Here is a 16,807-nt window from a genome sequence, read left to right as displayed (position 1 = left end):
ATCGGATGGGTGCTAAAGACATAAACTTCTTGTCCTGAACTGGAATTCATTTGTTGCTACATGCCGCTAGCCTTTTCTTCTCCCATTTTACCCAGGCCGACTCTTTGAGGTGAGGATTCTTATACTTTTTTAGTAATCCGTTCAGTGTCTCGCTCATGCCTTGTATATAGTAGGGATTCAGAGATTCAGCTCAGAGATTGATTGTCCTTATTCCTCACCCTGCCTAGTGGCATCCAGGCCAGCTTCGCCATGAGGGCAGCTCCTCCGAATCTGTCCTGCCTGACGGAGGCCCTCCACCTCCCACAGCTGGGGAGCCGCCGCAGAGAGGCTGTGCCTTGCAAATGCAGAGGGTCACAGCTGGAAGCTCACAAATGGATTTTTACAACCAAAGCCTCCCAGCCAATAAGAATAAAGGCAAATTTTGGATCCTGAGCTAACATTTTAAAAGAATCCTGTGATCCTGACAGGTGCAAAGCAAGCAGATTTCAAACTGAATTGGGGAGGGGGCCTTCTTTCTTAAATTTCGTCTATTTACACATCCATTTCCAACTATCTCATCACAGCCCAACACAAAGTTCCAAGCAGAAGGCCAATCGGAATGGAAAGGAAAGGAAAGAAAGGAAAGAAGAGGTGTTAAGGGAAAACAACACGGTCCCTGGTGACTGACCACTGTAGGCAGAGAGAGGGAAAAGGGGTTTTAGAGAAATGCGCTGGGTCTGAGGTGATGGTAGATAACATCCAAACGGAAATTGCCAGTAGGCATTTAGTGACTATAAATTGCCCCTGCCTCCAACTTAAGCCTTGTCTTCCAATTCCACATTAAATAGCTCAAAACTTAATCAGGCAAAGATGGTTAATCAGGCAAACTAGACAAACAGGACTTTTTGAGATGACTGTTGAGAAGGCACCTGGGAGATCCCGCAGACGCCATGCAGTGCCCCGTTAGGCTCGAGCGGCCACGAAGACCTGCAGAAGGATGGGCACTGTCACTGAGAACTCAAGCAACCTTTCTGTCTCTCAGTCCAAAGTCACAAAGTCCTGGCCCGGGAACAGTCGTTCCAGGGGCTGCCCGTCTGAGGTGAGCGCGGGTGCAGGTGCGGGGCAGGGAGCTGGGCATCTGCGGCATGTCCCACCACTCCCGGGTTGTGCTGTGGCCGGAGGCGGGTCCTGCTCCTTCTCAGCGATTCAGAGTTTTCTCTGAAACAGGAGGTTTGGGTGAGATGAGCACAGGAGTCTCTCTCAGCTCTAATCTGATGGGGGTGGCTATCATAGGAAAGTAGTGTAAAATTCAGGATGTATAAGGTGGTAAAAAGAAGGTCAGAGAGGAAAACGGTTCTAAGTCTCCAGCGCATAGAGTACAGTTAGGGACAATACACGTTTGCTTGCCAAGATTGGGAAAGCAACTGCTGGGCCCATCTCCCAGGGCGTCCCTGTCTATCCCACTATCCCACTCTCTCCCCTCTGTGCTGCTCGTGGAAAACCGGAGGCATTGTTTCAGAACAGATGATGCTAGTCTATGCCATGCTGGAAGCAAAGCTCATGAAGCCTTAGATAAGTTCATAGATCAAAGACTCAAGGTATTTTGGGGGAGTGTACATCCGTAACCTTTTGAGGTTAATAAAAAGCAAAGACCACAATTTAACTCCAGCATTATCCTGGGTCAAAAGTCCTTTTATTTAAAGTATTGCAATAACTTTCTAATTGGTCTTTCTGATTCCGTTTTCTTCTCTCTATAATCCATCTTATAGATTGCACATTAATCTTTCTTTTGCAAGTTAATCTTCCTAGGGCACAGATCTGACCCCTGATAAAAAGCCATCAGGGATCCTTCTATGTCTGCTGTGTAAAGCCCCTGGCATTCAAGATCTCTTTGCAACCTTTTAATTTTTATTATTGCTTTGATCTGAGAATCTACTACTCACTGTCCTCCGTACAGAGTTCATGCCTTGTCTCATCCTGCCCAGAGTGCCACACAAATCAAATTCTTTCCCTGCCCTTACAGCCGAGGAGACCCTTCCCTTTGAGCTACACCAAGGTCTCTCTGCACCGCCCTCAGAGATGCAGTGTGTCCAGTGGTCAAGTGTAAGCTCTAGAGTCAAAGTGCTTGGATTTGAATCTTAGCTCGGCCACTTACTAGCAGTGTGCTGCTGGGCAAGTTACTTGACCTCTCTGTACCTCTGTGTCATCATCTTTAAAAGGGGTAACGATGATACCTATTTCATGGTTATTTTAGTAAAAGACTTATCTCCTTTAGTAGGCAGAATTTATGGGATTCATTTATTTCATCCAAAGAACCTTGAATTTAGTGGATGCTCAATGAGTATTGGGGAATGAATGAATGAAAGAATGAACGAACGAACGAATGCCAACATTGTGGGACTCCAGCTTGTTTGTCCCACAAAACCTTTCCTCTTTAGAGCCAGAACACGGATGAGAGGGATATAAGCCCACAGATCATTTTGGTTTAAGCAGCATTCTGGTTTACGGAAGACCCTCCTCCTGTTCAACCCCTGCTCACTACCTTCCTGCACTCACTTTCAACCCACCCCAACTGCTCTACTCGCTGTGCATGAAACGTCATATCCCACTGTGCCTGTCTGGCTTTGATTTCGGTGCTTCCCCTTTCTGGAATGCCCTCCTTCTGCTTCAGTGATCCAAAGGCTTAAGCTTCTTTGGCTCAGGCTCAGCTCCTGTTGTCTCCCTCTTTGCCTTAACTCTAAATTATGGGTTTTCCTGCAGAATTCCTGAAGGTTTCTGTTTCTTTGATTCATTTGTGATTTAACATGTGCTATCTTGTATATGTATTTCACTGATACTTAAAAATTGATTCTTTTACTCCCTCCCGCCCCCCGTTTTAACATAACATCCTCTGAACTGGGCTTCATATTGCAGTTGCTGTCAGTTCAACTGGTGGTGCTTTTCCTCCTTAGAGTTTAATACAATAATGGTGCATCTTGCAATCGGTGGTGTCCTAGATGAACTCAAACGGGAATGCTTTTATTCTTGTGTATGTTTCCTATCTTTCCAACTATCCTTTTTCAGTCAAAGGCATGTTCTATGATGCTTTTTAATTTTTTCTTAATTTAAAAGATATGCTTTAATTTAGCTGGAAAGTTTTTATGTCTCCTTCACCTTCCACGTTGTCCAACATGATACTCTACATGCTTGCAGATGCTTAGTAAATGTCTGCTGCTGATCATGGTAAGATCCATGAATGCTTCTCCCTCTGCCATGCCCTCCACCTCAGTTTGGGGTAGTAAAGGGCCTTTCTGATTGCAGCCATGATACCAGAGCAGGCCATGCCCGTCTTCCCCACAGGTAGGATGGGGCATATCAGTTTATGAAATGTTAATGCACAGAAATCTCTTTTTTTTTTTTTTTTAAAGATTTTATTTATTTATTTGAGAGAGAGAGAACGAGAGACAGAGAGCATGAGAAGGAGGAGGGTCAGAGGGAGAAGCAGACTCCCTGCCGAGCAGGGAGCCCGATGCGGGACTCGATCCCGGGACTCCAGGATCATGACCTGAGCCGAAGGCAGTCGCTTAACCAACTGAGCCACCCAGGCGCCCCTCTTTTTTCTTTTTCTTAATTTTTTTCTAATGCCCAGCAGCTTCATTTTTTCCCCTGCACCCACTTTGGCTCCCCCATCCCCTCCTGCTGTAGAGTCCATTGCTTCTAAGGAACAGAGGGTTGCTTCCACGGGACCTCAACCCTGAAAGGCCCCATCAGCCCTTTCTGTTGTTATGGAGCAGGGGAGGGGCAGGGCCAGGACCTCCACAGATTAGATCCTAGCAAGAAAAGAGAGACTCTAGGCAATGCTCATCTTCCTGTCTGGTGCTCTAACCTTGAACGGCCTCCTTAGAATCTCAAGAGGCCAATTCACTGCTCCCAAACCAGTTGGTTGTTAGCAACAAGAGGATTAAGGTCCCCCAGGCAGGAGGGATTACTGGCACGCCCCCTTCACTGCATCCACTGTCAGAACTTATCAATAATTAATCTCTATTGATCTCAAGGCTTCAAGTATGCAGGAAACAGCTCACTGCCCCAGACAGGCTGAGACTCTTGTCCCAAAATACACCAGAGCTGTCAGCATCTTCCTCACGGGTCTAGGCTTGCGTGTACACTTATTTTTCTAGACTCTGCTATAATGGACTAGAGTTACTAGAGTTACCTGGTCTCCGGGTGAGGGGGGATGCCTGTGAGAGAGGATGGCATAACTCTTTACTGCCCACTACTCTTCAAGGCTTAGCAAGTGAAGAGGTACTTTTAACCATTCATTCACTCAACAAACATTAGCAAGCACCCACTATAAACCAAGTACTATGTTTGGTGCTGGCTAAAACATGGTCCCTAGAACAGATTATAGTCTAGTAAAAGAGACGTTTACTCTTGGCCGTTCTTGGTAAATGTTGCAATAGGAGATAAGCCCCGAATAGTGAGAACACAGAAAAAGGGATTCAGCTTGAGAAGAGCAGAGAAGGCTTCCCAGAGGAAGCGTTTACCATGACGCAGAGTTAGGAGGATGACAGAAGGAATAGCACGTGGGAAGACCCGGAGACCTAAAATGCCACAGTGCATTCAGAAAGCTGTAGGGCATCCTGTACAGCCAGGCCCAGAGTGTCTACAGCAGAGGAGCCGGACAAGGAGGCAGCTTTGGGATGGGCCTGAATTACGCTGGCATCCACAAGAGGCTGCTCTTCTCTGAAGAGGTCTCGTGGGATCAGGCCTTGGGAGTGACTGAGATTGAGGCTGACTCTAGAGGTCAGAGCCCCACATACACACAAATAGACAGGGAAGCTCCTTTTAGAAAAACCTAAAGCAATAGCCACATGAATTTTCCATGATGCAGTTCCTCTGTGCTGAGGGCTAAGGGTTTGAAGGGGAAGTGGAGCTAAGGGAAGTTTCCCTGTAAGAAGATACTAGGTTATAACAACAGGCTTGCCAACTGCAGGGGCATGCCATGGTGGTCTGCCTATGCCTTCATGTCTCTGGGCCTGCGCTGCAGCCATCTGGCAAAACTAGCAAATATCCTCTGTGAGCAGAATTCCTTAATAAGGCAGCTTGGAGCATTCAAAAAGAAACTGGCCTGGTGCCTGGGTGGCTCAGTTGGTTAAGCGACTGCCTTGGGCTCACGGCTCAGGTGATGATCCTGGAGTCCTGGGATCGAGTCCCACATCTGGCTCCCTGCTCAGCAGGGAGTCTGCTTCTCCCTCTGACCTTCCCCCCTCTCATGCTCTCTCTCTCTTAATAAATAAATAAATAAATAAATAAATAAATAAATAAATCTTAAAAAAAAAAAGAAACTGGCTTCTGCATGTCTGCCCCCACCCCACCTTGGCAGAGAGATGGCGGTACAGCATAAGTGACTAAAGGCATGGGTTTTAGAGCCAGATCTGGGTTTGGAGCTTGGTTCTGCTACCTATCGACTGTGCAACCTTAGACAAATTGCTTACCTTCCCTGAATCTTGATTTCCTGTTCTAGAAATGGTCATATGCACCACATAGAGTAGCTGTTAGCATCACATGGAATATGAAGTTTAAATCATGAAAAGGTTCACTGGCTTTGCTCGTACCTAGGAGATGCTCATCAAATGAAGCTATTCTTAAAATACATCAGCTATTTGCATGTTGCTTTGAACTTCTCAAAGCATTTTTATAATTTGAATCCCATTTATGCATAACAGTAAGCCGATGAGGCAAGTGGGCAGTGCTCCCATTTTATAAGCAAGAGCTGAGAGTAGTTTCCAGTTGACTGCGACAATGTGGTGCACTAAGGGAAAATCGACTCTACTTGACAGATGAGACACAGTGCCTTGCATGTCACAAACACTCAAAAAATGCTGATGGGCAAGTGAATAATAAAAGCCAGTGAGCACAAAGTAAAATGGCAAGCCTTGGGATATGAGCTGGAGGCTGTTCCGACCTTTGCAGCTCATCTTGGAGGGAAGGCCAAGGAAGAGGGAGTATTTTGCCAGAAGGCAGGGAGGTAAAAGGTATGTGACGGGTCAAGTAAGTCACAAAGGGGTAGGAGTGGGGGGAGAGGAGGCAGAAGATCTGTCCCAGGAAGCCATGAGCAATTCCAGTGGCTCAGTGGGCAATTTGGGGAGAGTCTTGCAGCCCCCCGCCCCTCCTGGAGTCAGTCAGTCTTATCAGAAGTCATGAACATGCTATTTATTGAGTCCTTCCTACAGGCCAGGCATTGCAGCCGGTAAAGTAGGAAATAAAGATACAGTGAAGGGTTCTAAACAAGAAAGAAATCACAGTCTCTGAGGAAGATGACTCTAGCAGCTGTGAGTGGGAATTCCTGGCCATCAGTTAAGCCTCTTACAGTCAGCAGGCTTGGAGGAAGGCAGGGAGCCAACACAGAGGAAGGATCATCGGAGCTTGGCGATGAGCCGGGTGGTGATGGAAGAGGGGACTCAGGAGGGAAAGGGAGCTGTTGGTGTTGCGAGCCTACTCTGTGCCAGTCACCTCTGCACCACCGCACTCATCTTTACAGCCTGTGGGAAGTACAATCATCTTAGTTTTATAGGTGAGGAAATTGAGGTTTACAGAGATTAAGTAACTTGATGATGGCCATAAAACTAGTAAGTAGGGAAGCTGGGGTCTGCAACCAGATCTAACTCTGAAGCCCAGGCTTTTCCCATTATAACACTCTGCCTCTGCGGTAAAGGAAAATGAAGTCAAAATAACCCTGAGATTGAGAGCCTGGGGTATAAGAGTGGCTCACGACTGCGAGCAGTGGCCAGGAAACTGCGGATGGGTATTCTTCCCTAGAGGAACACAGCCAGGTTTTTGTTTTTATTTTGTTTATGAATTCTGTAGATTTTAAAAATGTGAATGCAGGGGCACCTAGGTGGCTCAGTCAGTTAAGCGTCTGCCTTCAGCTCAGATCATGATCTCAGGGTCCTGGGATCCAGCCCCATGTCGGGCTCCCTGCTCAGTGGGGAGTCTGCTTCTACCTCTCCCTCTGACCTTCCCTCCTGCTCGTGCTCTCGCTGGCTCTCTCTCTCTCTCTCTCTCTCTCAAATGAATAAATTAAAAATCTTTAAAAAAATATGTGTGCAGGTGGGGTGATATCCTAGGGGGAATATTCTGTAGACAGGAAATCTATAGGGAAGGGGAATGAAGAGAGGGGTGAACACATCTTGAGAAGTCATCTGCAGACAGGTGGCAGGTGTCTGAAATGTAAGAACAGATAAGCTCCTTTAGGGGGTAAGTGTTGGAGTAAAACACCAGAAGGACAGGACTGAGTCTTTTGGGAGTCCCACAGCTAATGGCAGTGGGGCAAGGGGGAAGGAGGGAGGAGCAGGTCCCACCTACACGCACAGAAGGTCACATGCACACACGGCCATTCTGGGTGTAGGTACCTCCCAGTGCCGGCTGAGATCATCCTCCTTCTGTTCTGTTCCTGAAACTTACTCATTTTTCAGGCACAACTCAGATTTCCACAACCCCAATTAGAATTTAAACTCTTGTTCGTCTCTGTTACTCCCACATGGTTAGCATTATGTTTGGCACATAATAGGTGCTAAATGAGTATTTACTGAGCTGAACTAAACAATTAAAGAGACAGAGAAAAACTATTTGGGGACGACAGTTAATTAGTCTTTCTGAGTCATATTTTCTTCATTTGGGGGAATGGAATAACCATTGTTAGGATTAAGTGAGACATGTAGGTAAGATATGTGGGTATTTAGTACAGTGCCTGCGACATGGTTGTTTATTAACTGGTAATTATTATTATTGGCTGGCAATGACCCGTGGAGGTAATATAATAGGAGCGTAGGGTGAAGGATTTCAGGAAAGAAGGCTCAACAGTTCCAAGGCCCTTTGTATATCACCGTTGTACCCCCTTCTTCTGTCTCTGTCACACACACACACACACACACACGCATGTGTATACACCCATGACGTGTTAAGCAAAATATAAACTCCTCCACTGATATCCTCTAGCCCTTTCCCCCCTGATATAAAGAGGAACTTCTTAGTAATCTAAATTCGGTCCTACAGTGGATAGTTGAAATGGCCTTCATGGCTGGTTGCATGATTTTAACATCAAAATTGTTGGGAATTTTGACTCCAGCGAGATCAGGAGCCCACTTGCATGTTTTGTTTTTATTGGATTCTCTAAGTACAGTTGTCTCTCTCGCAGCTTGGAAGCTGCTCTGGGAGAGCAACGTGGTACCCGAGAGTCCTAGAATCAGCAAGCACCACGTTGTTGGGCCAATCTCAGACAGAAATCACTATTCCCTGACACAAACCCCTCTCTGTGATCAAACAAAGCTGCTATGTGGCAGGCCTTCCCAGCAGAGAGTTTTCTCTCCTCTGATGAGACCTGAGAAGGGATGAGGAGACGGAACAAAGACTTGGCATCCGGACCATGATTGTGTGGGAAGGGCCTAGAATTTTCAGTGACCTGACAGTTTCTTCTTTCCACAGCATCAACCTCCTGGTCAGCAACTCGCTCCTCACCTTTGGGCCTGAGTGTGCAGCCAAGGCCCTGAGTTTATCCCCTAGAACGAGGACTCCAAGAACCAAGCCTCCTGTGGGCAGCTGTGGCCCAGCCCCCTTAGGACTCGGTTTCCCTGGAGGCTAGGCCCATGGGAACTTGCTGTCCGCCCCTCTTGTGCCCTCCCTGGTTCTGTCCTTGAATTTCCTTCCGAGAAGCCCAACCTCTTAGGCTCTGCTCTCTGCCCCTTACTCCCCTCCCCCACCTACCAACCCACCCCTTTCCAGGGCATAAGGGACCTTTTCTATTTGCAGATCCTAAAGAAGCCGGTTGCCAAGGTGACAGGAGCAGGAACAGCAGGGAGCTCGCCACAGGGGAGGGGCTTTGCCCCCAAACAGCTGTCAGTGGGAGCAGTCCCAGCTGGGACTACAGCATTTGCCTGTTCTGGGAGGACATGGCCCCCAGGGGGACACATTCCTCTCCACTATGATCCCCCACTGCCCCCCACCGCAGGTCTCCACTGGTTACTCTCCCTGGGGGCAACCAGCCAGCCAGCTTGAAAATGCTCCAATAACCAACAAAACCCACCGCCTTCCTTCTCTCTCTCTCTCTCTCTCTCTCTCTCACACACACACACATACACACACACACACACACACACACACACACACTCTCCCATGCGCATGCCCACATGCTCTGATCCCTCTGTTCATTCACAGTGGGTTGGCTGGGCAGGAAGCCAAAAGTTACCTCTGCCTGAGGACCCGGGAGCCCAGCGCAGGTGCTGTTCCAGGCTGCCCCCAGCAGGGCATAAGGATTATTTCTGTCTTTTTTTGTTCCAGAGGCCCTGAGAGGATCTGCAGCATCCTAATCCTCCCCACTGCTTTCCATCTGGGAGGTAGGGGTGGGGGAGTGGAACCACTGGCTTACAGAGAGGAAGGGGTAGAAGAAGAAGGAAGGAAGAACGGGAGGGGATGGTAGGAGGCAGGAACCATGCAAGGCTCACTGATTTGCATGATCTAGATGCAGCTCACAGCTGCTCCACGGAAAGTTCTGTGGGACCACTGGTCTCTGTATTGCATAGAGCCACATACTACTAGTCCCAGGCCATGCCTGGGGCCCTGGACCTCAGCCTGTAACTCACAGGTGTTCACTTTTATAAGATTCAAGAGAAGAGAGCCCTCCACTAGATTCTGTAAACTGCAGAACTTAGAACCATCAGGCTCTTTGACTTTTGGGTCGCAAACAGGAAAGGCCTAGGAAAGACCCAAATTACTGTAAGAAATGAGAGAGGCAAATACAGCTTAATGACTAAGAACACGGAATCTGACTCAGCCAGACACGGAACTGGTTCCCAGTTCTGCCACACTTATGTGACCCTGAGTGACATACGTAGTAAGTTACTTGGGTAACCTCTCTGAGCTTTCATCTTCTCGTCTGCAAAATGGATAAACACACCTACCTTACAAGGTTCTTTCAAAGGTTAAAAGGGGTGGTGTGCATAAAAATGCCTAGCATATGATCTAGATTACAGTAGATGTTTTATCAGTGCCCAGTTTTCTCGAGACCCCAGGGCTGCCTAGCATGTTTAGGAAGAACTCGAGAACTGGTCTTTCTTTTGAAGGGTCGTTTGAATCTGGGGGGCTGGCTTCGATCTAGGGAGAGGCTACATCTTGGCTTGGACGGGAATGGTTTTCAGGAAGTAGGGTTTGTAGGGTTTGTAGCTTGAATGAGAAGGTAGAAGTGCTAATTTGGGGTCTCACTCTCGTCCACGCTGCCGTCAACTCACTGTAAGATCCCCAGCCTTAACCCTTTTGAGCCTAGTTTCTTTCCATAGGAAGAGGCTGGACTAATCTCTGAAGAAAGCAATCCTGGACAGTGAGAAACATCTGGAACCACAGGGCAGTGAGGACTCTGTAGGGAGCTGCCTTAGCTCAGCAGTGACTGTCCAAAGGCAGAGAATCACCAACCCTTTGTCCTTAAAACCTCAAGAAGGTAAATAAAAGACTGTAGCATAGATTCTTCCTTGCTCACTATTATGACACTTGACTTGTGCTTTCCCCTGTCTTGAACATCTTCCTCCACTTTGTCTGGTGGGTAAACTACTCATGTTTTGAGACTCACGTGCCATTTCCTCTGAGGGAAAATATCTCTGACCCAAGCTCCTGGCACTGAGTTGGCCGCCTGTGCCCACACTTACCTTGGACTTACTTCTCTAATAAAATCTATGAAATTGAATGGATTTGCTTATATGTCCGGCTCCCTCCTTTTGACTGCACACTCATTTAGGTAAGGCATTGTATTCTGGCCCTCTCGGTTAATCTAGTAACCGGCATGCAGAGGCTCTCAAGAAAAAAAAAAAGGGCAGGTTAGAATGGATGGTAAAATGGTCTGGATGAGGACAGAGGATCAGTGATGGTCTCAGGGATGTGACCAGGGTGATTCTCTCTTTAATGCAAAGCCATGTAGTCTATCGCTGTATTTACTTCCATGGTCTAACAGCAAGGTCTTATTTCCTAGACTGATAAGCTGGCTTCTAAGGCTTTTTTAAAAAAAATTTTATTTATTTATCAGAGAGAGAGAGAACAAGCAGGGGAAGCGGCAGGCAGAGAGAGAAGCAGGCTCTCCACTGAGCAGGGAGCCTGACACAGGACTCGATGCCAGGACTCTGGGATCATGACCTGAGCCAAAGGCAGACGCTTAAGCGACAGAGCCATCCAGCCGCTCCTCCTAAGGCTTTTCTAAGGAGAGACTGCCTACAACAGGCAGTGCTGGGACATTGGTAACAGGCAAGGAGAGAAGTCCAGCCTCAGGGAATGCTGAGTCAGCCCCCTCACAGAATCTGCCTCACAAGTAATCTGGTTATTATTATTATTTTTTAATCTGCTAGATTTTTTTTCTCAAGTGTCACCCTCATTGGCAAGCCTTTTTGGCTCTTCTGTCCAGAGCTAGATAGCTCCCCCGTGCGCCTGCAGTGCCCAGAGCTTGCGTGTATGAGTATCACACTGTCCCGCATTGTACTTGTCTATCTTCCCAGACGGTGCCCTCCCTGAGGGCAGAGCCCGAGTCTCATTTATCTCTGCACATCCGGAACTGGCAACAGAACTGGCATATATTAGTCAACAAATGTCTGTTGGATGATGAGAAAATCAACTTCCCACTTCCTCATCTCCCTGTGTGGTTTCGTGTGCATCTGGCCCATCCCTATCCTTTTTGCTGACCCTTAGAGCATTTCAAAATGGCCCACCTGCCAACCTCCCCTCTCTCAAGGCTAAGAGCTATGACTGTGCACTCCGAGATTCACCATTGTGCCCATCGCGAAGGACTCATTGATTCCAAATGATGTGGCTTCCTCATCTAAAGCTAGATGGAGGCGTGGTACAGAACCAGGAGCTGATGAACTGCTCAAGAGTGAAAGAGTGAAGAGAGATGCGGGGCTGGTATCTTAGCATGTCCATGGGAAAAAGGAAAGTCTGAAAGTTTCCCCCTCCCCTATCGTCCGCCTGGATTTTCTGGGATAGGACCCTTGTCCCTGGAGCCCTTACCTGGTGCGACGAGGGGGTGGGAGGCCACAGCGGGCGCCATCCGGCTGAGCCCAGCCCGGCCCTCCATGCTCCCCGGCACGCTGCTGTTAGCATCTCCTTTCTTGAGTGGCTCCATCATGCTGTCAGTTATGCCAGGCTTGGCACTTGCGGGGGAACCCTGAGCGGTGTTTCTGCCCTGTGATGGGGTAGGCAGAGGCTGGCTACCACCCGGCGTGGGTTTCAGGGCCAAGCTGGGCAGGACAGGCTGAGTGGGGGTAGGGCCCGAGGCTGCTGCAGTTGGTTGTTGCTGTGTTCGGAGGGTCAAGTTCTGTACCTGGAAAAGAGGGGTCTATAGGAGTCCCGAGAATGTGGGTAGGAGCAGTGGCAACACACAGCTAAGACAGGGAAGGAGTTAGGGATGGACCTAGGAATGGCTAAACAGGACAGCAGGTTGTAAAATCAGAGAGAAAAGAGAGAAAACGAGTTAGGGGCTGAAAGAGGAACCAGGAGCAGGTAGAGTTTCTAAAGGGGACAAGAAAGAGTGCTAGTGATTGGATCCATCAGCAGAAGAAATTGAATTCTGAGAAGGGATGACTGCCCAGGCTGGGGCGGTTGGGCTCTCTCTCCCTTCTGGTACCTCCTCTCCTCCCCCGAATTATCAGGATGGGATGCATTCCATTTAGAAAGAATTCCCAGCTACAGTGGGGCATGGGGCTTTCCACACGCAAAAAGGCCAGGGCAAAAGTGGAAGTTAATTGACCAGCACGGCCACCAGGCAAAGGATCATCTTGTCCTCACTCAGGATAAGGTTTCCACCAGGATCAGTGTGCTTACTCAAGCTGGCCCCTGGTGCCCTCTGCTGGACGCGCGGAGGCTGTGCCAGACTCGCCCTGACAAATCGGATTCTCTGGCTCCCAAGTGCTCTCCCATTCTGTAGCTGGGGTGAGGAGGGGGTGGGGGTGGGGGTGGGGTGTTGCCCCGCTGCCCTGAGAATCTTTACAGCCACAGCAGTATCTGCGTGCTCCCAGCGGAAGGTGGGGACCCAGGACTTATCTTTGCTCCCTCTTCCGTGCCATTTTTCCTGAACTAGAGGTGCTAGTGTGTGTAGCCAGAGTGGGATTTTCCACTTGAAAAGCAACACAGAAGTTATACTGGGAAAAAGCTAGTAATGACCACCCATTATTGCCAACCGCGTTTGCCTCAGCCTGTTGCTCTCTGACTCCTGATCTACGTTTGAGGGAATGGAGCAGAGTCAAGAGTGGCTGAGGTCTTCTCAATGCGGAATTAATTAAGGAGTCAGTCTGGGAGCATCGGGATGTCCTGTCTCCCCCCAGCTTTCCTAGAAGATCCCAACCTTTCCAAAGAGTCAAAGCGCCTCCAGGCCTGTGCCCATACCCAATATCAGTACCCCTCTACGGAGGTGCCCACCCCCCTGCCCTCCCAGCAGCATGGAATCCTCACCTGGGCGGGGGTGGGGGGCCGGGCGGGGGAGCCAGTGCCGAGCTCAGGCTGCACAGTAGCGACGGTGGCCGTGGGCGTGAAGATGAGCTGAGGGGACAAAGGAACAGTGCCGCCTAGGCTCCTAGCTACCTGCACCAGGTTACCTGGCTGGGCCTGGAATCACAGGAAACGAGGCGCCTTTTACCTGCCCAATGTGGGCTCAGCCACAGGACAGGACAGTTCAGCCAAGGAGCAGATATGGGGAAAGAGGGAGGCAAGAGAGGGAAAGAGTCCAGGGGGACCACCTGAAAGTCTCAAGAGGCTTGTAGTGTCCTGATCCAGGCTGGGTAGTGAAGGGGATGGCAGAGGAGAGCCCATCTGGGGATGCACGTTGGGTTTACTTCAGAAGCCTCTGGGAGGAGCTCATCCTAGAGGGGCCAACATTCCCAGGACACCCTGAAGTCACTCTCTCCATAGCACCCCGGGAGCAGGGACCTTGGGTTCAGACAGATGCCCTAGGACCTCTTTCCAGGTCTAACTGACTCCTGACTCCAGGTCTGGGCCAGGATAGGAGCCCCCTGCCCAAGGGATCAAATTAGATGTATTCTCTCCTCGGTTTTTAGTCAAATTAAATTCGGGTGGGGAGTGCGGAAACAACGGTGGTAGAGGAAGCAGGGTGCCTAGAGCCGGGCTCCTGCCTGCATCTCCTTCGGTGGGCGCGGGCTACATGATGGTCTCGGCATGACGCTTCCAACCCCGCGAGCCTCGTTTGGTTCCCCCGTGGATGTGCTGATATCTCACAGGCTGCTTTCCCCAAACTCTGAGGTGCACCTATGTCTACTCCTCTGTGTGTGTATGCCCTGCATTGGGGAGGGAGGCAGACAGGCTGAAGGACTCCAGCTGGGTGGCTGAGTAGAGCAAGGGAATGAGTAAACTGAAGACAAAGGCAAGTTTGGGCAGGGTCACATTGCGGCCATCCTGTTCCCTAGAGAAGTGCAAGTCTATTCCATACTGTGTGTCCCAGGGGCTATTCCCTGGGAATGGAACACCACAGTGAACTCAGAGTCAAGAAGGGAAGTGCTGGAGCAAGACCAGAAAAACTCCAAGTGTCAAGTTCTGGCCACAGAAGCAAAGGGAGGTTAGGACTGTATTTTCTTCAGGATAGCGTGTCAAGGAGCCGGACAGAGAAATTTTCAGGATGGGAGACATGAGGTCAGACTCAGTGATCCGAGCCTGACAGACAGCTAGATGTTATTGCCTCCTGGAAATTCTTCTAAATCTTAGGGACCCAGACCTTAGGACCTTCGCATCCCTTAGGGGCAGGTGTAGAGGAGAGATTCTAGGTATGCAGGTCCGGTGCTGATCCCATCCTGAGCACATTTGGCACATTCAAATAAGCTGAATTAACAGGTGAGAGTGACCCTGATTTGGATGGGGGCCCAGTTGGGAGAGCAGTGGAGGCAGCAGCATGTCATGAAGTGGAATGCCACCTTCACCACCTGGGCTGGAATTCTCATTTGGCCCTGGAGCTAGTGGTGGCCAGTCCCTGTAAGGACTGCCACAGGGGGTTAAGACCCCATTTCTATAGAGTACTTACATGGACGTCTGTGTGTTTGCTTAAGTATCCGCGTATACTGACCATCTGGGCACGGACCCCTGCATTTTCTACCCTAATTAATTTGGGGGAGTGGCTTCTGATAAGAAGAGGACAATTAGGGAGGGAAAGGAGGCATCATCGGCAAGCTTCTCCATTTCAGCCGGGCACCCACCCTGTCCTTGAGTCATTGAGCCTGGACCCAAGCTCCCATTTGCCCTCTTGTTTATTCCACCCCTTACCTCTTGCCACCTGTCCCTTGGTGCTCCTTCCCCCCACTTCTCTAATCCCTACCGTCTCTAACCTCCCCGGCCCCGACTTGTCTGCCGCTGTCCTCCTCCTAGCCCACCTGTGCCATGGCCCAGGCTGGGTACTCACCATCTGTGCCCTTAGGTACATCTGTGCTTGGCTTGCAGTCAGGGCCGGAGAAGACGTGTTGCCCAAGAGCACAGCCTGCTGGGCGATGCCCGAGGCTGTCGCCGAGTTGACGCTCTGCGCCCGGTTGATGAGCTGAGCTGCTGCTGGGGAGGCTGCCAGATTGATCTGAAGAGAGAGACGTGTGCAGTAGGAAGCAGGAGGTTCTGTTGGTTAACTCTGTGCCCCCCCCATCCCTTTCTTTCTCTCCCCCTCCTCTGTTCCTTGGTGGATTCAGCCTTCTTTAGGACCATCTCTGGTACTTGGGCCTTGGAGCGCCCCCCAGCACTGCCCCACCTCTGGCCTACGTGGGGAGCTGCAGGGAGGATCCAATGGGGGAGAGAACTGAACTCTAAACATAGAGCCTGGACTTGGCATGAAGGACAACAGGGAGTTACTAAAGTAAGGGTTAGAAAGAGGCATATGCTTTTTTTTTTCCCCTGGCCAGAGTGATAGATTCCAGCCATGATTGTATGTGGCTAAGGATTAACCACCTGGGTCTGGGAGCCCGCGAGCATGTGGGGCAAGGAGGAAGGAACTGGTCCCAGCGCTGTGGGCCCTGCCTGATGCTTCCCCATCTACTCACCGAGGATGACTGGGCTGGCGCCTGCGCAGACACATTGCTGCCTGATGTGCTCCCTTGTCTGTTGGCCACCAGGCTTGCCTAGAAAAGAACAGTTCTTGTCACGAGGGTCCCAGATCTCCCCCAGTCATTCCCCAAGCTCTCAAAGGAAGTGCTATAGGACGGTGGTTAGGAGTCCAACACCTACAGTCAAACCCTCATTCTGCCTCATCTGTGTGGCCTCAAGCACCTGCTTCAGTTTCCTCTTTATAAAGTGGGGATAATAACAGAACCTACCTGTAGCATCTCGGAAAGGATGGAACAAGGCGAAGCATTTACATGCAAGAGCTCAAATCGTTAGCTATGATGATTACCTATCTTTCCGGGTCTCTGTAGCCCCCCCGCTCCACCCTGCCGTGCGAACTGGGGCCAGGTGCAGAGCCTCCCACAGACGCTTTCCTCGCCTGGCAAAGGACCGTGAGCAGCGCGCCTGCGCACGGGGGTTCTGTGAGGGTGCGGTCAGAGAAGGCCCGGGGCACGCACACAGGGCCTGCCCCTCCCCCCCCACTGCTGCCACGACGCCCCCCCGGCCCTCCCCCTCACCTGCTGCACGGCCGCCAGGCTCTGGAGCTGGGCGCTGCTGAGGTGCTGCTGCTGGAGCGCGGCCGTCTGCAGCATGAGGTGCTGCTGCTGGGCCGCATACATCTGCTGCAGGTACTGGGCCGCCGTGCTGGGCGGCCTGTGCAGCGCCTGCTGGATCACCTAGGCGGGGGGCAGGGGGAAGGCTGCGCTGTGACCCGGCTCGCAGGGGGGGGGTGCGG

General features: G+C 50.3%; 1 protein-coding gene across 7 annotated transcripts in view; it reads right to left on the bottom strand.

Annotated features, from left to right (window-relative positions):
• PHC2 (polyhomeotic homolog 2) overlaps positions 1 to 16,807 on the bottom strand; it is a 110,663-nt gene that overhangs the window by 32,879 nt on the left and 60,977 nt on the right. For 3 of the 7 annotated variants that reach the window (XM_078073444.1, XM_036065257.2, XM_078073445.1), the window contains exons 3-7: positions 16,590 to 16,748; positions 16,011 to 16,088; positions 15,389 to 15,553; positions 13,438 to 13,590; positions 11,998 to 12,310 (exon numbers count right to left, since the gene is read on the bottom strand). In XM_078073444.1, the coding sequence (XP_077929570.1) occupies positions 11,998 to 12,310; positions 13,438 to 13,590; positions 15,389 to 15,553; positions 16,011 to 16,088; positions 16,590 to 16,748 (868 nt within the window). The remainder of the gene's footprint in view (positions 1 to 11,997; positions 12,311 to 13,437; positions 13,591 to 15,388; positions 15,554 to 16,010; positions 16,089 to 16,589; positions 16,749 to 16,807) is intronic. The other 4 variants (XM_078073447.1, XM_078073448.1, XM_078073449.1 and 1 more) reach the window with 2 other exon arrangements.

This window comes from Halichoerus grypus, chromosome 5, assembly GCF_964656455.1.
Source record: "Halichoerus grypus chromosome 5, mHalGry1.hap1.1, whole genome shotgun sequence".
Taxonomy (NCBI): domain Eukaryota; kingdom Metazoa; phylum Chordata; class Mammalia; order Carnivora; family Phocidae; genus Halichoerus; species Halichoerus grypus.
Note: the sequence above shows the minus strand (reverse complement) of the source record. Positions and strands in the feature narration are given on the sequence as shown.